The sequence below is a fragment of the Hyposmocoma kahamanoa genome, unplaced genomic scaffold, assembly GCF_003589595.1.
Source record: "Hyposmocoma kahamanoa isolate Upper Pololo Valley unplaced genomic scaffold, ASM358959v1 65, whole genome shotgun sequence".
NCBI lineage: Eukaryota > Metazoa > Arthropoda > Insecta > Lepidoptera > Cosmopterigidae > Hyposmocoma > Hyposmocoma kahamanoa.
This window is the reverse complement of record NW_020653853.1, coordinates 2,518,350-2,542,683: the sequence shown is the minus strand read 5'-3', so window position 1 is coordinate 2,542,683 and position 24,334 is coordinate 2,518,350. Positions and strand designations below refer to the sequence as shown.

The window sequence follows — 24,334 nt, the reverse complement described above, 5'->3', positions numbered from 1 at the left end:
CTCCACAATAATATCTCTAGAAAATTTTGTAACGTCATGAACTCTATTCCTTTAATATAAGAGCGTCATTGTCCAAGATTGATATCACATTTCGAAAGAATTTCAAAATTTTGTTAAAGGAATTTGAATCTTATGTCTTGACTATAGAAGCGGTAGAGATGGGATTGGAATCAGATTATTACGAATTAGCCACACTCGATACCGAGCGATGTCGATTTTGATAGGGATGTTACGCATATTCGTATATCCGAAATATTATGAAACTAATATGGTGGTTTTTTTTAAAGACATGAGTACATCTAACTATCAATTTTCGTGTGTTATAATCGACTCCATTGTTATTGATCAACATATATGTATAGAAGCAACCTCTTTCTGCCGCCAAGCAGTAACGTAAGCATTACTGCGTTCCGGTTTAGAAGGGTAAGGGTGCTGGTGAAATTACAGGCACATGGAACTTGTCAACTTATGTCCTAAAGTGACGGGCGCAGTTTCAGTGCCCATAAGATCTTTGCGATTTAAAGCTCTCAGTGGCACTGCAACTGTTACGATCATGCGCACGACTTGTTCGTGCCGTCACTTGGTCATACATATAAAAAAACGGACACAAAACAATGCTTATCAATATTACTCAACATGACAACAGCCAAAGAACGTCTAGTTATATTATTATTATTATTATTCCATTTCATCGTATCTATTCACCATTGATTTGATGTATTCATTGATTGGTAAATTTCTCTGCGATCGCCCTTTAACAATACAGCACTAGCACACTTTGTAATAATTTGAACATTCTATTTTCGGTTTAATATCCGTTCACAAGACTACACTACCACTTTATAACCGGTCTCTCGGAGATAAAAGCTGGGGCATTCTTAATGCGATCTCACGATAAGCCGATAAAAGGAAATATGATATGCGAAATCGCCCGCCGCCTTGCGCCATGCGCTTGCGCAGGTCGTCTTTAATTCTTGCTATCACTTAAATGCTTTTAGTACCTTACTATATAGTTTTCTCATGGTGGGTGCGAAGTTAAATGCTGATATAACATAGGCAAGGCCATCTTTTACTAACAATTAAATACTTTATATTTGAAATTGTAAATAATATAATAACTTCATCCTTCCTTAACTTTATGTAGCATTTTATTAGCAGCAGAGCTCCTTGTGAAAATATTCGTCCAGGGAAGTACTGCCAACTTACCTATATCTGCCGCCAAGCCGTAATGTGACCATTACTCCGTCCCCGTTTTGAAGGGTGCTGGTAAAATTGATTCAGTTTGAAAAACCGACCATTTATTACTTACATTCGCATGTCTATTTTTATATGTGAATATAACTCATTTATAGAGTTTGACACGAGCTACAGCTCAAAATGTAAAATTTGCCTTATTCCAGTTACGACAATTAATTATGATTACGTCTAATAATTAAGATTACGACAATTAATTAGGAATACGACAATTAATAAGGAGTACCACAATGAGAGGTGAAATTGAAAAAAAAACCTGAGAAACACAATTATCATTACATTCCATTAAACCACATAAGTAATACTTATTAATGAAATATAATTTATATAGCATGTAATAAGTGAAGTTTTTTGAGTCTAAATGTATAAAATAGTACAATTAGGACGTTTTTACTTAATATTACTTCGGTTATATACCGTCTAAACCGTCTCCTTATAAGAATATATATACAATATAAGATGTATAACGGTTTGATCATGCCGATGATACAAATAGAGTTGGTTTCGATAGATACTACACTGGGTAGGAAATAAATCTCGATCCGCCTGAGTAATTTATAGATACGATCTTGTATAAATCACTAAATAAAATAATAAAAAACAAAATGTAGAGTAATTTATTAACTGCAAGCCTAATTAATTATAAGATGGAGTTTGTGACGAATAAAAGACGTTTGATTGCAATAAAAAGGGAACAAACGAAAATCAAATATCACGATGCCAATGAGGTAATCAATTTGATTAATTATAGAGCTCTTCGAATGATTCCTTTTATATCCGACGACACGAACTTTCAATTAACATTTAATCGTTTGTAAAAACTCCAAGGACAGATGATATCAAACGTATTTATTATAACATCGGTCCCATTAAGCATATGGATTAAATCTATAGAAGATTAAGATATAATTGATTATATTTTATTGGGTCCACGATGGTCTTTTTAGAATTATTTAGATTGTACATATCACTGATTAGATAGTGATTGAATAAAAATAAAATATCTACTATTGTTTATGTACTAGGATAGGTGATTATTGAACATAGTATACAACGACTTCACTCTATAGACAAAAACATTCAAACTAACTGCATGTTCCAAACAAAGCTCTATAGATGGTGATTGTATTTTCTTTTATTATTGAATTTTGTCAAAGAGTATCAGTACCGTACTACCGTAGACAGACGTGACAGTCTATACCTATTGGGAATGAGTTTAGGCAGGCAGATGACATTGAGTGTTTACTAGAGGTGGGCGTTTAAACGAAAAGCACCTTTAAAAGTCTGCTTTTTAAAATAAGCGCATAAGCATGCTTTTCATTTTGTTGGTATGTGCGCTTAAACGTTTTCTAAACGACGTTTTAAGCGTCAAACTAAAAAACGTGTGAAAAGCGCTTTTACAAGCACGCTATTTAAACGTACGTTTTAACGTTAATAAATAAGCAGTTTTTTTCCATTTCAACGGTGAATAACTACAAAGTTAAACAACTTATGTTTTTAGCAAAATGTTATGTCATAAATAAAAATATAACTCGTTTTTTAGAAAAAAACTTACTTATCTGAAAACCTTTAATGGTCTACTTTTGCTTGTCGCTATCAACACAACGTTGCAAGCTTTTTTAACGCAAAAGTCTAAGCGCTTAAACGTTTTCTAAACGATTTTGTTAGCTTCAAACTAAGAAGAGTTTAAGTGAAAAAGCGTTTAAAAAAGCAGGCTTTTTTTTTTAAAAAAGCATAACGTTTAAACGTTTAAGAAAATAAGCAGTTTTTCCCATCTCTAGGTTTACCAATAATATTTATCTATTTGGGGAATTAACGTAAAGTCCCAGGCAAAGTCGCTATTAATTGCACAATACATTTCATTTTGCTTTGAACCAGAGGCCTTCCACTTACTATTTATAATTATTATATTACTAAAAAGAAAAACAAATTAAGTAAAAGAAAAAAATACAGTCGAATTGTTGAAATTTTTGATCTTATGTTATGCAATTTACCTTTAGGAGAGGCAACGTGTACTCTACATCTTTAGACCATTTATATTATGGTAACCATAGTAACTATTTTCTTCATATTATCCCTACTCCATTATTGAGTAGTCAGAACACCCTGTTGCTTATCAATTTATGATATTAAAATGTAGTGTCTTCAACACGCATCAGTAAAACACAGCGTGTGTATGGAACGCCGTATCTAGTACGCTTGTACATAAATAACTTGGATGGTATACAACAAGCTATGTTTAATAATCAATTCATTTTATTTCATTTAACCGTATAAATAATTTCAATGATCTAATTATATTCGTATTGGCACTGGAGGACATGGTTGTTTTCTAAAATCTTTCAGCCAAGTGTTGGTGAATTTCTTCGTCTTTCTTTTATTTTTTAACTTAATAAATAAATATACTTTGATTTGGCCGGGAAGTATTAATACGAGTCAAGCAATTCCTCTTCCCGCCGAGCCATATATAGTTTTTCTCAAACAATGTGAGGAAATAATAAAAGACACAAGAGAAATGTTATAGTGTTTCCAGGCACATTAATAGACTGGTGAACTTCTGATGATATGGTTGAATGTATACCGTTACTGTATTTTCGTACTGCTCTTCTCTAGAACTCATTTTCGCGACGAAAATACAAAAAAGACGAAAAAAAAAACAGAAAAGAATACCAAAGCACTTCAGCTTATTTTACCACCTTTTTTTAAAAAAATACAGATATTCGCAATTACGAACACTGGGCAGTTGGCTGTATGAGTTTTTCTTTTGCTTGTTTATACATTGTTCATTGTTCATTGACTTAGAATTATATGGACGTCGGGTCCGCGCTAAAAAGTGTCCGAACTTATAGGGCGTTAAAATCGTATACAGAGCGTCATTCACGCTTTACTCTTCGTTTGTTCTACTGACAGCGAAGCAAGCAAAATTAGACAGTACTGCGATGACATTACAATTTAAATTCAACATTTTAGCTTTTTCATATTCCTTTACAAGTCACTAAGTTTAAATAGGTTGACTTGGGACATTTTTTTCGTGGTTTTTGTATTAGACCCGTCGTCAATTTATTTGTAAGTCAATGTTGTTCGTAGATAGATTTAAAATTTAGAATAATAGACGGTAGTAATGGATTTTTATACTTACTTTGCAGACCTTGGTCGGGAAGAGGTCGCGTCCATAAATGACAAACTTTGTATTATGTATTCTAAGCGATTGTGTACCTTTACCATCTACATCTACCATTTCCTTCGAAGCAGCACAAGCAATCCATGATCAAACATTGATCCAAACAACTGTGGAATTTCGCCGTTCAAAATAACAAGTCCATCCCATTGCTTTCAGTGTTGTAGATGCTATAAATCGTTTCGCGCTCTGTAAAGAAGTGCGCAATTAACATGACGCGAGGCAGCCCCTCGAGCCGTGGTTTATGGCTGATAAATTAACCGTGCGATCAGAGGCAGCTGGAACATCTGGAATGACGTGTGATGATGCAATTTTTGGATCGCAGCATTAACGGGTTATAAACTAGGTTTAACCTACCCTATCATCATTTCAAACAACCCACATTCGGCCGACGTGGTGTGCTTATCTAACCTGTCCTTACCTTAGAAGATCCATGTCCAGGAGTGAGACAAGTACGAGTTGTTATTGAGTAGAGTATTAAAAAACCGACGTCAAGATTTCGTTAAATTATATCGATTTGCCAAGGTTTATTGAAATCGGTTACCGGGAAGTGTGCGAAACCAGACTCATTCCCTAGTTTGCCACCCTTAGAGGTGGCATATATTCTTCAAATTTAAATGGGACCACAACCGAGATACCCTCTTTCCAACAAAAAAGAGTCATCAAAATCACTTCACAAATGCTGGAGATACCTATAAAGAAAATATAGAACACGAATTGAGACTCTTTTCACGTATTCAAATCAAATTTTTAGCGTATCAAAGATCCTACATGTAACTTGAATAAGAATGAAGCAAACGAGTGTAGTTGCTTACCGCCTCAGGCGCCCATGACCGGGCTGTTGATACGTTCGTCAACGACTAGAATTTTCAAAAATGTTCAAAATATGACATTAGCTTATGTGCTGGTTTTGGTCTCATTTCTATACATATATATAATTTTTTCGCGATATTTCATTATTCCGCTCTACTTTGGGATTATATTTAGTGCCAGGCATTTTAACCCGGCGCGGTCTACACGCAATAATTATTACGTTTAGGCCGGTCGCAACGCCGGGCAGAGTATGTACACGTAATGTTCAATCGATGTTTACCTAAAACTGACGTACGTCTTTCATTTGAGATTGACATTTCACATTAACCATTTTTTGCTTAGTTTGTAACTTTTAAACCCAATTTTAAATTAGAGTAATTTTTTTATTCGAAATATATATACTTTTACCCCTTAAAGAAAACCTCTAGAAAAGTATATATACCATCAAAAATCCTAAAAACCAAGTAGCAACAGCAGTTCATCAGGGCCACGCCGGTCATGTCATATGGCTAAATACATACTGTTTGTCACCGCGGCGGCGTGAACGAGCATCGCAAAGTTAGGTGCGCCGTGTCGATTATTTTACCCACCACGGCGATGAACGTGTTAAGACTTTGGCGAGCAGTTTTCGTCGTGTCACATAGGACCACGGACCAATTCTAAATATATCGTAATATATAGTAGCAGTAGAGTTCCTCGTGTGATGTACTGCCTTACCTATTTCTGCCGCCACGCACTAATGTGAGCATTACTGGGTTTCGGTTTAGAAGTGTAAGCATACGGTTGAAATTACAGACACATGGGACTTGTAACTTGGACAGGGTGACATGCGCAGTGGCAGTGCCCCTCAGATCTTACCGATTTAAAAGCTCTGAGTGTCACGGAAACTGCTACGGACAGCCGTCTCGCTTAACGCTAGGCACACGTCTTGTTCGTCCCATCAGTTAGTTTATAAAAAAAGACTTGAAATTGTCATGTTTTAACAGCTCGTTCTTAAAGCCGATCACCCAGAAGGCCAGCTAGAAACTGGAGAGGTAACATGACTATTGTTATTTCGCGTGTAATCAAAATAAACTGCGCGGGGGCGCAAGACGAGCGCGTGGTCTTATTAACACGCACGCGGTTGTTTACACGGCGGTAAAGCACTTTGATGTAATGGTTGGATGAGTAGCTGCAGGGTTGAACATTAACTTTTGAGTTATATAGTTTTATACCTATTCAAACCTTACGTACGGTAATTTACAATCTGATAGATAGTACACGTTTATTGATTTTCCACAAGCACATATGACACAATAAGTAAGAAAAAATGTGTATTATTCAAAACAAACCAAACAAAATACCAAAAAGAAGGAAATTAAATAAATAAATGTGTGCTCGACATAATAAACTTGTCACTGCTAAATGAAAGAATATAATATTGTAGCGGTTGCAGCTCCTTGTTAAAGAGTTCTTTCAGATTTCTGTCGTCAAGCAAACATTATAAATTAATTATAATTATTAACACCAAGAAAATTTCGCCATGGCATGGCGAGGTTGCTAGTTCGTCTCCGGCCAGATCGAAGCAATTGTTACTTATTAATTGAATACGAATTGGTAATAAACTTATATTACAATTAACTAATATTACAATGTAATTTATGTCGAGAAATAATAGCATTTTTTTAATGAAAAATAATGACAGACACAATGTTAATACGAGGAATTAAAAATAAACTAGTTTTTCCTGCCAGTCATCTTCACAAGTCGCACATTCTTAGTGATAGTGTTTATGTTTATGCCTCTATATGACATCTGTAACGACATATGTAACGATACACATAAACTCTATATTCCTCGTTAAAATCTACAATGACATGTATTACAATATAAGTATAAGTGACAACCCTATCGTAGTCTTAAACGGCACGGAAGCTTACATCAAAAGCGCTTCAGTGAAGCTGATGAAGTGATATATTATCCAGACAGATGAAACTAATTTATAGCATCCTGCCGACTGTCCACCGTTATTATGAATTGCTTTTAATCATAGAACTGTATTATGTTTTAAATACAACATATAATAGCAGTAGATTTGAAAGTGCTCGTCCAGGAAAGTACTGCCACCTTGCATGTTTCTGCCGCCAAGCTGAAATGTGAGCTTTACTGCGTTCCAGTTTCAAAAGATAAGGTTCCTGGTGAAATTACAGACATATGGGACTTGTCAATGTCTCTAGGTGACAGGCGCAGTAGCAGTGTCCCTCAGGTCTTTGTGATTTAAAGCTCTGAGTGCACTGCAACTGCTGTGAACAGGTATGTCGTTTAGCTTCAGGCGCACGACTTGTTCGTCCCGTCATTTAGTATCACAAAAAATGGTGATTTTTTAACACTCCTGATTTTTAAGACTGTAAAGTAATTAAGAAATATCTCATTTATTCCCGTGGTTAGAATTGTGGATATTACTTTAGAAAAGTTTATTTCCCAAATTAGTCCTACCGGGAAACGAACCCGGAGCTTCCCCGTCCAACGCTTTCAGTGGTTAACCGTTGGATCACCAACGTCGTCAAAATAACATCACCATTATTTTAGAGATTAAAATTAAAAACTTTGTATAGTAAAATACATATAATATTATTATAATAAAGCAACCAGCACGCTCAGAAAACCCGTGCCAGATGCTCTTCCAACTAAGCCACAGAACGAACCGGCAGACCATGACGAATTTTTCTATTTCAGTATCTTTGTTTTTGTTTTTTATATTGTCAATATGTTTGTTGTAATAATTATAATAAACTGAGTACTGAAGTCATTTCACAAAAAAAAATATCGTGGTAGTCAAACACCGTGACACACAATAAATTTAAAAATATAATATTGTTATACTGTATAGCTTTCGTAAGCTGTACTTGGAACATCGAGTATATAACCAGAAGTAGACACGAAATGTCATATAATTTGTTTGAAAACTATTCTGCCATATCATTACTGTGACAACTGCGTTCCGATTGGCCAGCCCGAGTTCGAAACAATTGACGGATGTCGCCAATTGTTTCACTTCAAATCGACCAGTTAACTTGAGCTTTGCTATAATGGACGAAAATTGCAAAATTATATATTTAATTACCGATGAAATTTGATTCCGTTTGTTTTGTATTAGACGTTTTGCTGTTTTTCCCACACCACTGAATGAAACTGCCATTGTTAGAGATATTATCTTTATTACAATAAATACAGAATATTTTTGGAATATACGGAGACGTGCACACAGGTCAGCTGTTGACGCTTCTGTATTTCAGTGCACACGAGAGTTGATGTTTAGAAGTGATGTATCACATATGAGTTAGGTACCTAGAATGTATGGCCCTTATTTCGTCTCTATTTCATGTTATATACTCGATGACTTGAAATGTTAATTACTTTCTAAAATTTTGATACTGGAAGCACTCATACTAACCCTTTGTCTCAGGTATAACTATAACTTACCCACTTTAAAGCGGCTGTCTGCTCATGGATACAATGCCTTCTAAATTGAGCGCTTTGATGTCGCACACGCTATCTCTGTAGTAGAGTTATAAATTAAGGTATTGTTATGTTTACCATATGTGTTTTTTTAACCCACACACTCATAGACCGGCGTTAGGTAAATAGTATTGCGAATGCCAAGGACACATACCTACATAGACAAACACAAATTACAATCAAACTCACGAGAGAAATAAATGCAGGCCATACACTTAGAATAATAACGCATAGAATGATAGTTTCATATCAAACGAACTGTCACAAGTGAGGGAAAAATCAAATTCATGTAGGCTAGTTTTAGTAGTAGGTTAATTTTCGGTTTTAGTGAATATTTATATAAAAATACAAGTTGAAACGCGTTGCTTCCTTGTGGAATGTGATGTTAGTATTTATTTTATGTTTGTCTGACGTATTTTTACACTCATTTACCGCACATTTCGTCATTTTTAGCTAAAATTCTGGAGCTGTTCGCGGTGCAAGTTGACCTTGAGCACTGAAAGCCCGCCCGCTCGTGTAGGCCCATTGGGCGCGCTTCTTTTTGCCTCACTTAGCGTGTGCGGGCTAGGTTTCTATGCGTTATTATTCTAAGGCCACACAGATAATTCTCCCGGACCTCTGCATGGTACTCCAACATGGTAACCGTTGTGCCACGAAGGCAGTGTAGTTTTTTTATCATAATCCTCGTCAAATCTAGTAGCAGTAGAGCTCCTTGTGAAAGAGTTCGTCCAGGGTAGTACTGCCAGCATACCTATTTCTGCTGCCAAGCAGTAATGTTAGAATTGCTGTGTTCCGGTTTTGAAGGACAAGTAAGGGTGCTGGTGAAATTACAGGCACATGGGACTTGTCTACTATGTCTCGGGGTGTCGGGCGCAGTGGCAGTGCCCCTCAGATCTTTGCGGCTTAAAGCTTTGAGTGGTGCTGCAATTGTTATGGACAGACGTGTCGGTTACCATCAGGCGCACGACTTCTTCGTATCACTTGGTGTCATAAAAAAAATGATACTGGGAGTACCCAGAACACCCAAAAATAGGAAACTACGTTCTATCGAGAATCCAAGCCGGAACCTTTTTGTCTAGCATCCACATTGCTGACCGTTCTATAAACTTATATATAATTTGTAAATACGAAGCTGGATGGAATACTTATTTCTTATGCAAGGTTGCAAAGTTGTTGTTTGACACGAGTGCTTAAATTGAAACCCGAGCAAGCGAAGGAAGCTAAGATTCTCACTTCGCTCGTGGTTCAAAAATAGATTCCTGAGCATCGCGAGTACGTACTTCACAGCGAGCAAAATGGTAGATGAAAAAAAAAACAGTTCAATTATAAAACATCAGTTTTTGTAATTAAAAGAAAAGTTTATCGTCGGATGCGCTATAAATTTACACCTCATCAATTTTTATTCTTGCTTGTACTTATAATTTTATGTGATTTGTTGAAATTATTTTAGAATTAAAATAATTTAATAAAGTAATAATTATCATACAAAATTATAAGTACAAGCAAGAATAAAATTGATGAGGTGCACTCGCTACGCTCGTGGTTCAATCTGACAATCCTTCGCTTGTTCAGGTTTAAATACAAACACTCGCTTCAAACAGTAACTTTGCAGCCTTGCATAACAAGTAACTATTTTGTAAGACTGTTATTTAACAGTAAATACTTTAGGTATTTACTTACCGTTTGATCCAAAACAGCTTTTCACGCATCTCCTCCTTACTAAACTAAAGATGTCATCCATTTAAATAATATCTGTAGTCAGAATCAACAGGATTTTGTTGGTCTATTAACCATCTTTAGACTTCAAAGATCATTGCGTTTCAAAGATGATAACAAAAACTAGACACTGAACACAAGTTCAAAAGATCTTGATAGACACGTTCGGCTATTCTCGTAACTTCAAAGCGTGCGCACGCGCATTAGATAGTTTATTTTTAGGGTAATTATGTTTTGTCAACTCTCTTTTGTAGTGGATATTTTGACGTCGGCTAAGATGAAAGGGGCTTTGTTTTATAACAAATGAAGTTACGGGAAAAGTTAATACATACTTTAATATAGGAAATGAAACAATTTTTTCTTACGGATCTTAATTGGGTTTTGTTTTTTCAAACAATTCAACGTTTTGGGCTCTTTTTCCATCCGAAAAATAGGTTGATTTCCAATAATCAAGAACAAATTAATTGATAAAACACAAATTAAAAGAAACCCAAATCCGGTCGTATACGGGGTACTGCTATGGGATGGTTCTGCTAAATACAAACTTACCACCTGGGACTCAGTTGTAAAGCGTGCCAAGAAGCTTGTAGGTGACTTGGATTTAGTCGAGGCGAAGCTACAAAGCCTTGAACACCACTGCATAACGATAAAGTTGCCAGCGTATCGGTGAAGCTACATCGACTCATAAATACATACCTTATAGACTAACATAGATAATAATATAATAAATAAAACACTTTTTATTTATTTACACGTATGGACCTGTGACGCAACGCGGGTGTCGGGTAACCGACCTCGGAAATGTCGATACTTGACACCCTTCGGCCAAAACTACTCCTTCATGAAGGTCACATCAGGACATATCTCCGTCCCAATATCTGTAGGGCTAGCAAGACATAAAGTGGGAGAGCTCTATGCGGGAATAGCAGTATCTCGCGTATTATGTCTCTCTCGCGCAAGTCGCGTCCTGTCGTGCTAACGCTACTGTGAACTAGACGTAGGCTTGGGTTCCACTAACACGTTTTGTGGATATTTCAAGGATTCGCATTACGCGTTTCGCATCCACGTTTATATGGCGAACGGCTAACGAGTGGAATTCCCTGCCTGCAGACTTATTCTCTAAACGCTATAACTTGGGCCATTTCAAGGCAAGAGTGTATAGGCATTATTTAGGTGTGCGTGCTACATTGTCGACCTCATCAGGTGAAATGGAGATCAAAAACGCAAACTTATTTTTTTATTAGAAATTCCAGCAACCCGGTATTACTTGTTAACAATAGACTTATTATATCAGTATCCTCTCCGAGATCGTCAAAATAGAATAAAACACGACAAAAAACACTTCCAAAGGAGTGTTTTAACACAATTTTTTGTAAACCAAACTACTGATAGGCTAAATCGTTTAAAGAAATAAACATTAAAAAACACAATGACTGGATTTTTAACAATGCGACCCTTCAATCTGTAACATGAAGTGATTTGTCGAGAGCTTATCCGAACACACAATACTACGAAGTGGTATTACTTACAAAGAAGTTAAAGTAAACAACGCGAGTTCAAACATCCCGTAATGTGAAAGGAATGTTTTGATTTTGTGATTGACTGAAGGCATTATTTAAGAAATTACTACGAAAGTTATAGAACACGCCTTATTTGTATTATGCCATATTGCTTATGCTTTATCAGTAAAACAGAGTGTGAAAAATTAAAAACTTTTTAAAATGGCAATAAATTAATCATCAAATAATTAACATATTATAAGTTCGCTCAGAGGTTTCCTAGGTGCTTCGTTAAATGTAAAGATATATCTTTTTTGGGGTTTATTGGTTTTTATACAGGGGCATTGTGAAACCACTCAACACCATGTTTATGCTGATGGCTTTAGCCAGCCTTAACAAATAAAAAAAACAACTCAACACAACAGGAAAGACATGGTCGTGCAGACAGGCTCCTTTCGTGCATATTTAGTATGAAATTTTAAAAACCAAGCCGGAAATAAATTTATCAATACCTCTAAGTATACTATACCAAATGAAACAAGTTTTCTTTTATTATATTTCTCAATTTTATAGTGCATTTGGTTAAGTACCTGTAACTTAAACATGTTCGCTTAAAATTGTCAAAGTTTTAAAAGATAACTTTAAAAACCATAAAATAAGTTAAGCACGAAGTAAACCAACAATTTAACAGTAACGTAAGACGACAAAAAAAATTGGAAAATGTATTTAGGACCGGCCGAACCTTTTTAAAAGGTAAACATTTGATTTCGGCATTGTCGGTTTTGAAAAGTTATAGAAGAAAAAAAATAATACACTTGAATATCGAGTGTGATCAACCGTTTAGTAATAGGATTTATTTCAGGTATGTTTGCTTGCGTTTAGTTGAACCGTGTCGAAAAAAAAAAGAATTTCGAAGTACGAATAGAGTAGTGGTTTTTTTGCCCGCCAACCAACAATGGCCGTTATCTACCGTTTGATAGAAGTTTACTGCATGTTTTTCGATATCTTTTACACAAAAAATTGCTAACATAATTTTTTGTCAATGCTGTTTCAATTCGCAAATTGTTTCGTCCGAAAGAAACCCTGTTTTTTTTAAATCATAATTTTTTCGTAATATTTGTTGTTTTGATGTCAAATGGACTGGTTTTTATTGTAAAATAAGTATAAAAACCGTTCGTCATGGAAATTGCGTACATGTCACTAAACTTGGTCATTGCAAATTTCCCCAAATATAGGGTAGATAAAGTTGCAATATGAAGAAATTAATGGGAATAAATGAATAGTGTGGAACCAAAAAGAACTCAGAGGAATATTTTTGTTTGTGTGAATGAATGTGAATGACATTATACGAGTTGGACATGTCGATGACATAGTGACAATACCTCATACCTTAATAACAATATTAATAATTATCTATTTCAAAAATTTGTACCTAATGATTGATTGATTATTATAATGTACAAATGCTTCAATATGTAAGAAAAAAGTACGAAATTTTTCGTTCGATGCTTTCCTAACCGAGAAGTTTCCTTTTCTCAATTTCTGCTCTATTTTTTTAAATTGTATGTTTGAACACTTAAAATAATAACGCATAGAATGATAGTTTCATATCAAACGAACTGTCACAAGTGAGGCAAAAATCATATTCATGTTAATGTAGGCTAGTTTCAGTAGTAGGTTAATTTTCGGTTTAAGTGAATATTTATATAAAAATACAAGTTGAAACGCGTTACTTTCTTGTGGAATGTGATGTTAGTATCTATTTTATGTTTGTCTGACGTATTTTTACACTCATTTACCGCACATTTCGTCATTTTTAGCTAAAATTCTTGATCTGTTCGCGGTGCAAGTTGACCTTGAGAGTTGAAGGCCCGCCCGCTCGTGTAGGCCCTTTGGGCGCGCTTCAATTTGCCTCACTTAGCGTGTGCGGACTAGGTTTCAATGCGTTATTATTCTAAATTTGAACACATCTCGAAGTCACTTAATCGTAACTAAAAATTATTATTTATTACTATTTACTTCGATTCCTGTGGGAGTACTTCACAATATTCTCTACTGTCCAGAGATTTAATAGGTGGTAGAAATGAACTCCCGTTATACATTTTTCGTATGGAACTATTGATTACTTTACCATGGTGTTCCTAGTTACATTTCTTCCATTTTTCGTAACATTTCATCTCTCGCGTAATGTGTGATTTACTTTTGTTTCCAGAGCAACCTTCGTAACATTTAAGAGCGATGAAATTTTTTCTCTACTTGTAACAAAGCCGAGACGTAGACTGAAAACGGATAAGAAACTTTTAAGGTTCGATTTTTTTACAAAAAAAGTGTTTTTTTTTGCATCAATAGTAATGTATTGTAAAAGAGAAGTTTTTACGTAACAATATTATTATGATTATTTTGTTTCCAGTCTTTGACTTTTATTTTTAAACGGTTTTCCAGATATTATTCAGTTTGTGCGTATTAATTGAAAATTAGATGAATACACTCTCCGTATTCATATCTGTAGTCATATGAAAAATCATTCATAGAGTTGAACTAAATCTAAAATAACCAGATCTTTACAAAATTCTGGTATTTTTGTAAACTTTTTTTTAAACTGCTTTTAACCATGTAAATACTATTAAGGTACATTATCAATAAATAATTTTGACAGTGAGTGATTTGTGCCAAATTGGTGATTGGTGATAGATCATATTGATTAGAGTGCCCCAAATACAACCACTCCTTATTTCACGATTATCACTACTTGAAGGTTTCCTACCATGGTGTGCATTGATTTTTCTGCCTATATATCACAGCGGTAAGGGTGAGGCCAGATGAACCCAATTTTGTGAGTTGTAAGTAGCGTTTTTTGAGTTGCGCAATTTACGTTCGACTGAAATTCGGTTGAGTCGTTTGTACGGTGTTTGTGTCATACTCGTATACTTAATTACCGCACACAAAAATATCACTATTTATCTTGCTGTAGTGTTCTATATTGATTCAAAATAAAATGTTTAATGTATGTAAATCATTGAATTTTTAATCAACTTCACAAAAAGGACGCGATTAAACGAAATTTTCGAACTGATTTCGATGATTCTTTTTTTGTTTGGAAAGAGAGACTTCAGTATTGGTTCCATATAAATTTGAAAATATTCCACCTCTAAGGGTGGTAACCTCTAGGTGATGAATCCGGTTTCGCCAACTTTCCGGTAACCGATCTCAATAAAACTTGATAAATAGATGCAATACCACGACCTCCAATTTTTTTTTAACGTTGTTGATACTTCTCTATGGAAAAGCATTAGGCGGTAATTCCAAAGCACTTGGGAATCACACTTTATATAGGTTCTTGTAATTACAGATTTTTAGACGAAATAATTTTCTAATTAAAGGCTATAGAGCCAATGCTTATTAAATAAAAAATAGTCTTACTCCTCATTTACGAGTTTCCGGAATAAATGGCGGAATTTTGTATCTTATTTATGTCTCTGTAGCCAATACTGAATAAATAAAAAAAAAATCACGCGTAAAAAAATAATAAATAGTTTTGTAGATATAGTTTTTACGCGAATTAATTTTTAGTATAAGTACGTTTTGAGTTGTTATTTTGTTAAGCCTTGACTCTGTAGCCTGTGTTAAAAAAAATCTAACGTAACTGTTTTTTGACGGTCTGTAAAATCGCTTCAAGCGTACAAATCCAAATAACTGCCACACACTGATATATTTATTACTAACATCTCAATGGACAGATTGAAGCCAATTTGATCAAAGGAAACGTATATTCAATCAATGTAATGACTGCAATCAATATTGTAATTCTTTATAGTCAAAAGATATTGCCTGTATCAAAGACTGTTTTAAGATTGGTACATGTGCCAATTCCTCTTATGTTTAACTGCACCGACCAAGCAAATACATCAGGTTTTAAATGGCATAAATAATGGGCACTTATTACTTCAAAGAAATAAAACGATATTAGGTATATTGTAGATTTTAACGCTTGCATGGTTATTCACTAAATGATTATTATCACTAATTACAGGTTTCTTACCACGGAATGAGTTCTTTTTATTTTCTGAAATACAAGGAACTTGTATCATGGTAAGAAACCTGTAATTAAAGAAAGACTGTTTTAAGATTGGAACTCGTGCCAATTCCTCTTACGTTTAACTGAACTGACCAAACAAATACTTCAGGTTTTAAATGGCATAAATAATGGGCACTTATTACTTCAAAGAAACAAAACTATATTAGGTATATTATAGATTTTAAAGCTGTTTGCTTATTCAATAATGTTCTTTTTATTTCCTTAAATGGTAAAAAGCCTGTAAAAATTCTGTACGGTATAAAACCGCAAAATTTCTTTTTACTTGGGAATATAAGAGCATTACCAAATTGAGTACACACACACGTTTTAAATTTCAAGCAAAAAAATGGGTAAAAAGTGGCAATATAGTGTTACCATGAATACCTAGGTACTTGGAGCAATATTTTTTTATAACTCAAATAAACATGTTACAAATGAATCCGAAATTGAACTTTTCGATATCTCTACTAACATCAGTGATATTAATAGTTCAAAATCATTGGTTAAAGTCATGCTCTGTCCCTTTTTATCAAAACACTTATCAGTGTGTAGTTTGTGTAGCCATTAAAGGTTGTGACGTCACATACAGTATTGCCGTTTCTTTCCTGCTCCTGATTTATGAGTGGTTTATAAATATTTTATATTTCAACAAATATGAATTCTATCACACTTTTGGCATTATGTTTATTTTTTATCGTTAACTAATTGCTTCTAATTTTCGGTACTGCTTACATACCTACTTTATTATTAATGAGGGTTCATACACCAAGTTTTTGTTTTCCATAGCAGGAAAAGTAATTACAACGGTGATTTAGTAAATAAAAAATATTACAACTCAGAAGCAAAACCTCGCAATGGGCCATTATATTCATTTGTCGGCGAGTCGAGAGAGGCCCTTTTTCAATGGATTTCTACGGCATTGTCGCGGAATAATTGCCGGTGCGCCGGCGCAGCGCATAAGTTTTTATGTAACCTTGGACGGTCAGATTACAATCAAAATGATGGTCAATTTAGAACTGCACGCTGACGAACTACTACAGTGATTTCTTACGATTAGACGTTTAAAAAATTTTAATGCCTCTTCACTTCATGTTTGATGTTAAACATAATAACTGCCACTTAAATCATTATAATTTTTTTTACTATAGAATCATGTCAATTTGTTAATTTTTTTAACAGGCAAAAAAAACATACCATTACTTATTTCTTACATTGCTCAATAAATGTTGCGATGAATGTCCAAGAATGGGTACGGTACGTCCGCCATTTCAAGAGTTAAATGTCTTCTATAAAATATACTAAATAACTTAAAATCAATGTTATATAAAACTATGAAATATCGACCTAATTCTAAAAAAGTGATTGACCGATAACTTTGGAATTTGTACGATTAATCATTATAAAGTACATATTTAAGTACAGGTCGCTAGACTAGCGTTGTCGTTTGCGAACAACATTTATAGGAAGTAAGGATTATTTAGGTTTCAAAGAGATTAGCTGCCTTGTATCTAAACTACTAGTATTAAGAGGCTTAAAACTTTGTAATGTTGTACAATCCACGGTGTAAAACACTCAACAAAACCATTACTTGGACTTTGACTTGACTTATTCCAGTCTAAAATACTATAAGTCCGTCACTCGTGAGATTTTGGAGATCTGGTTGGGTCAACGGGTGTGTTGTAACTCAGTATCCCTTTCTGAAGTACATAACTCGTTGTCTGTGATTTAATTCTACCAAGAACCCCTTGCCGTCAATTAAAAAATCAAACAGCCGGATTTCGTGACATCCGTCCGTCACAAAAACCAGTCTGAGCGGCCTTGCCATTGTCTCTCAGCCAGTAATTTACTGCTTTTTGTTCCACGACCTTTGTTTAACCTGTAACTTCAAGTTGCCCTTAGAAATGTACGATTTCACGATGAAGTTTATAACTTTAGGAAGGGACTGTGTACCGTCTAGGCTCTCGGGTTTCTCTCAGAGAAAAGTAAGGAGACTGGTATCATGACTGTGGCATCACAGTATATTTACTCAAATATTTTATATGCCCGTAAAAATATACATAATTTCAATAAGAAAGAAGATATCCATAATATTAACCTTAGAGCTAAGTCCAAACTTTTACCACGATTTCGTTTAACCAAGGTAAACAATTCTTTTATGGGGAACTGTATACGTTTTTACAATAAGATTCCGGAGCATATATTAAGTTTATCATTTCCTAGTTTAAAAACTACATTAAAAATATTTTGATCGAAAAATCATATTACAAAATTGAAGACTACGTGTTAGATAAAGATGTATGGAAAGACGACATGGCTCCAGAATCCACACAAATTTGATTCAAAGTGTATTCCATAGCATTTAAGTTTATTTGAAAAGAGCAATCCCTAGAGTTTCTTGCTCGTTCTTCTCAGGGAGGTCAGCGTAGTGAACGAGCAGTAGCTTAAATGTGACGTTTTCAAGTGTAAATTTATTTTACCTATGGAATAAATAATTTTTGACTTTGACTTTGACTTTGACTTTGGACTTTGAAATTGACAAAGGTATCGTAAAAGAATAAATAATGTTTTTGAATTAACATCGATAAGAATCTTGAGAAAGAAGAAACTATTTAATAATATTTTTGATCTTTTTTGGTCCTACGTAAATTAAGTCAGGCAAATGCCTGAATTAATTACTACTAAAACCACTTATTATTATTAATATATCGAATTCCTGTGATCTTTAGCAGTACTAATGGTAACAATTGCTTGTTTCAGATGGCATCATTCGCTGGTATTATATCCAGCGGCTGCTCGGTCCACGCTCGCTTCCTCCTCTGCTCGGCGTTCGCTCCATTCTGCTCGGAACAACTCTCTGTTTCAGTCAGCGCTTGCAGAGCTCTATGCGAAACAGTTGCCGAAGACTGCAAGGAACAACTGAAAATGCTTTCCCCGAACGTAATGTTCGACTGCGCAGCGTTCCCTCTTCGGGCTGACAAAAGACTTTGCATGAGACCACCAAACGCCAGCGACCTGGAGCCTGAACCCCCACCACCACCTCGTTGGCCTTACGAACACGAACTCCGCGAACACGGTTGCCCACCAGCCCACGCCAGAGCCCCAACAGGTGAATGTTGGCCTGCATGCGGCCAACACGCCCAATACACGCAATCCGAAAAGCGAACAGCTGAAATATGGATGACAGTTCTAGCTTGGCTGTCTCTACTGTCCACATCAATAGCCTTGCTAACCTATTGCGTTGATCCATCAAGATACAGATACCCAGAACGACCAGTCGTATGGATGGCTGCTTGCTACACGATAGTCGCATTGGCACATGTAACAAGAGGATGGCTAGGCGCAAAGATGGTGTCCTGTTCTGGCTCAACATTAGCCGTCGATGGATTAGCGTCTCCTACTTGCGTAGAGTTCTTCTCTTTGACGTACTATTTCACTCTGGCAGCCGATGCGTGGTTCGCAAACGCTTGTGTAGCATGGTATTTGACAGCTGCCAGCGAATGGTCGACGGAAGCGTTAGAACGAGCAGCCGCATATCTTCACGCTGTGGCTTGGGGCTGGGCTGGTGCTTGGACTGCAGCCGCTTTAGCGCTAAGACGAGTCACGGCTGACGAACTGACCGGTACATGTGGAATATCCGATGCAGCAGCCGCAGCGCTAATTGGTGTACCTCGAGGCGCCTTACTGGTTACATCGATAGCACTAGCAATCGGAGCGTGCCCAGGGATAATGAGAGTTCGAAGAGCATTGGATTCCAGGGGAGCACGAAGAGTTGGGAGGTTAGCAGCTAGAGCAGCGGCTGTTGGTTTCTTGTATCTTATTTTAGCATCATTTGCAACGGGAAGAAGGGTTTTCGAAGCTCGAATGAGAGTGACAGAAAGTGGACTAGCATTGATAGCTGCTTTAGAAGCCGGTGAACTCGAAAGCATCACGAAATCTGGTAGTCTGTCTATTTGTTTGTGGTTAACTTGTGGCATTGCATCTGGTATTTGGGCATGGTCTAGGAAATCTGCCATGGTGTGGAAAAAGGTGTTATGTTCACCAAAGAAGGCACCTTGCTGTGCCCCTCCACTGTTAAGACCACATCACCCGTATTGCAAACGACCGCTGCACGTTTCTCGGGTATGATCATGGTGTGTAAGCGACTTTCGAAAGACTTTATACTTATGTAATAAACTTGTGTATTCAATGGACTTAAAAAGTGCCTGTCTGTATATTGCCTTCTGTGAAGGCATTCTCGATTATGTAAATTTTGTAAATAATGTAAATTTTATTAAATATACTGTTGACTTTTCATATAAACATTTGTCTTATTTCGTAAGAACTCCCTATAGAAAGAGAAAGTATATATTGTTAAAAAATCTTCATCAAACTCCAGTTTTATTCAGTCAATTTGATCAGCTGTATCACAAGGTAGAAATCGTAATTTATTAGGATATGTTATATGCGCTCGCAGACTTCCCTGCTTTTCGGTAAGAAATTGGAAAAAAAAGTGGCAACACTGTTCTAAGGACCAAGGTCACGAAACAATTTAAAAAATCTAGTGATTTTTCACGACTGATGAGTACCATCCTATAAGGATTGGTACGATGTTTATTCGAAAAAATAACTTTTCACTCCATTCATAGGTTTACCATTTTTGAATTGTGTCAGCATTGAAACTGGTGTGAGATATAAAAATAATTTGATGAAATTTACACAATCATTTATTTAGGTGTTTGATTTTTTACTTAGCTACGTTTTATAAATAAAAGTTTTGTTCAGTTAAACATATTTTTATTAATAAACCGTTAAATATACATTAATAGTAAGTTGATATATCTCTCTATACAAAAAAGGAAACATTTGATAATATTACACAATTTACAATTTTATCCAGTCCAAAAATATAGTAACCCTGATAATTGCATTATTACACACAAAGTTTACAAATTTATTAACAAAAAATTAACTATAGATTATAAGACTTATGCGTTTTTCAATAAATGAATATCAGTATGTAGCTATAGGTTTATTACTACGGGACAGAAATAAGTCGTAGCGTAGTAAAGAAACCTTAACATGCGACGATCATTTAAAAATTGAACTAAAATATATGTTTTTTACTATTATCGTCAAGTAACAGAGTTTTGGTTTTCTGAAATTATAACCAGGTAAAAAAATCTGAAATTTTATCGTATTTATGGCTGGGGCGACAAACGTGATTTTTTTCATCCACACTGTCAGTTTGCCAAAAAGTACTTTTTTTAAATTAATCACTAAGTAATCGAGGGTGCGACCATTAGCTTTTATTCTTCTCTCTCATCTCCAACAAACTAAGTTCATAAATGTACGCTTTAATGGCATGTACACTGATATTTAAATATTTCTTTACATTGTGTTATAAAGAAAAGGCAGTACAAGCCTGGAATGTGACATATACAACACTACTACATAATTTAATTTCCTAAAATATCCCAATATTAAACAGTATACACCAGGTAGGCCGTTATCAACTTGAAACTAAATTATAATTTAAAAATAACAAACATGACTCTCAGTTTAGTTACGTAATTGAATTGAACGACAAAATATTGCTGTCCTAATTCATGTTTAATCGATTGTAAATATAATAATAATAGACAGGTGACGATGAATTTATATAAGGCGTTGGATAGCTGTAGTAGTAGATTAATGGGGTATTTAGAAAAATACGTTTCTCATACAAAACTGAGGGTTATACTTGCTCTGTTCTGAAGTAATTATATTTAGTACATTGTAATGTACAGTCGATACCCTAAGATACCTGACCTAAGAGCCTTCTTACGTATTAATACGTAATAAGGAAGTCATACCAAGGAACCAAATGACCGGTGTCAGGTACCTTAGGGCAACGATTGTACAACATTGGGCGTTTAGCACTTTTCCCATTATAGTAGTCTGGGTTTCGGGGGTTAACATTTCGTTAAAAATTTATTTACGTTTGGAAAAAATGCAATAGTGTAAACACACTGATACATTTATAATTTTATAACCGGAACTGTTATTTATATTCTATATTATAATACTGCACTAATTTTAATTATTGGTATGTGATCTATCACTATATTTCACTAGTCATTTGTATTTATAAATAATTTTTAAAGACATCGTATCTCTTCTGAAGACATGTCGTAACCAGCTATACGGGAATTGTAATTTGTGGTTCAGCACTTGAGCTAAGGCCGTGTCTAACTCGTTCTACCAATCTTCTTTTCATCGTATAGATGGCAAACGCTATATTATTGCGGCTGAAAATTTAGCCACACTAAGAATAGAGTCAGAAATTAGGAAATCCGTAGGAGAACTAAGTTAATCGGCATAGCTTGAAGAATGGTTCAGCTTAAGTGGTAGTGGGCGGGGCACTTAGCTAGGAGAACCGATAGCCATTAGAGCGGAAAGTTTCTACAATGGCGACCGCGCACCGGACGACGCTCAGTGGGTAGGCTCCCCCACCAGGTGAACAGACGATCTGGTAAAGGTCGCGGGAAGCCGATGGATACGGGCAGCGCAGGACCGATCGTCGTGGAGATCGTTGGGGGAGGCCCATGCCCAACAGTGGGCGTCGTATGGCTAAATGATGAAGACGATTAGTAGTGAATACCTTTTAAAAGCTTTTGAACATCTTACGACATACAAAAATGCCAAATCGACTGTGAACTGCATTGACCTTTGGTAGGTCAATGGTGAACTGGCAATCGGTACTCAATTTTGACAACTTTACAGGTGAAGAAAAAATTGTTCGCGTCATTTATGTAGCATCTGGTTTACGTTATAGAGACTCCTTGATTTGTGGGTTCTAGGACCCTTGGTCGAGAATCATATGTAAATTGCACACGTAGACACCGAAAAGTAGCAAAAAGGCCAAAAGTCCGCCGATGGCGCGTAAAAGACAAAACCATCTGACATCTATATGACAGACGTCAGTTTACAGTCAAAAGAACTACTAGGACAGGAACATAAACTAGATGCTATATAAATGACGCAAACAATTTTTTTATTCACCTGTAAAACGCAAATTAGAAAGATCTGTAAAGTTGTCGAAATTGAGACAGTACCGGTTGCCAGTACGCAGTCGAATTACCGCAGTTAGAAGGACGACATAGGACCATGTAATGGATTATTATTACACACGCAATTTTCAATGTTTGTCTAATAAACACTTTCTTTCTGTTGTACATAAAATCATGGACATAATTCAAAAAGACTGCTAATCTCCATATTACAGATCGTGTCTTATATCTAGGTGACGCTGATGGACAGCCTGGAAGAAGTTAATATTATGTAAATGTGAAATTAATGTAAAATATAAGTCGGTTTTTTCCTTGTAGTTATTATTCAAATGGTCACGAGTTAAAATTATTATCTGAACTTTGACAAATATGCATGTCAATAGATGGCATTGTGTGTTACAAACTAATTTATAAATTAACGCTTCCTAATGTGGGTAGATGGCGCTAATCCAAAACAAGAGTATAACCGGTACTGTCCATAAAAATCTATGTAATAAGCGCCATCTAGTTAATTTGTTTGCTATCACTAGAAATTAAAGTATTATTATTTCCTTTATGGCGACTAATGGGCTTGTGCCAATGTCAGTGCTTTGATAAACTGCAGTTTGTCAATGTAAAACGAATTCTAAAAAAATAGCAATTTGGTTCTTGTCGCGACATCTGGTAATAGGTACTAAATACCCGACTACGCTGTTTTGTTTTATTTTTAATTTAATTTTCGAAGGGAGGTCTGGAGACGTATTGCAACGTCCTTGGTCTCGAAGGGTCGAGGCCAAGGACGTTGCAATACGTCCGAAACGTGGAGGTAATTAAAATAAAAACATATTTTAGCTTTAAGCTTTCATCGTCATGGGATCCAGTTATCAGCAAATGTAAACGACATCAAGTATCGCCCGAAAAGTCGTCGAATGTTGTGAGTGTTGTGTGTCGGTCTAGTGAGAACCTTAGTGCACAAATAAAAAACAAAGATCAAGTGCGGGTAGTTAGAAAAACTCGCACGGCTAGAAGATACTGACACCCGCCTCTTCAGTCCCGTCCGAGAATATGGACGTTGCAATATGTCCAAAACATCGAGGTAAATAAAATATGTTTTATACGTGATTAAGTCCCGAATTAAAAATCAAATAATGTGTGAAAATCGTGAAAGCTTAAATCAAAGTACGCTCTTTTGTATCGCAATTAGCAATCCTTTCGTGTTTATTGGTCCATGATAAAACGTAAGATGATTTTTTTTATTTGATAGTAGTTGTACTATTTTTTTTTGTAAATTCAT

The 24,334-nt window shown here is 35.5% G+C and overlaps 1 protein-coding gene across 1 annotated transcript in view; it reads left to right on the top strand.

Annotated features, from left to right (window-relative positions):
- Positions 1–20,314, top strand: part of LOC113231372 (frizzled-10-like) — a 50,090-nt gene extending 29,776 nt beyond the window's left edge. Inside the window, exon 2 of the mRNA XM_026465666.1 lies at positions 18,791–20,314. Coding sequence (XP_026321451.1) covers positions 18,791–20,158 — 1,368 coding nt within the window. The 3' untranslated portion in view covers positions 20,159–20,314. The remainder of the gene's footprint in view (positions 1–18,790) is intronic.
- The last annotated feature ends 4,020 nt before the right edge of the window (positions 20,315–24,334 follow it).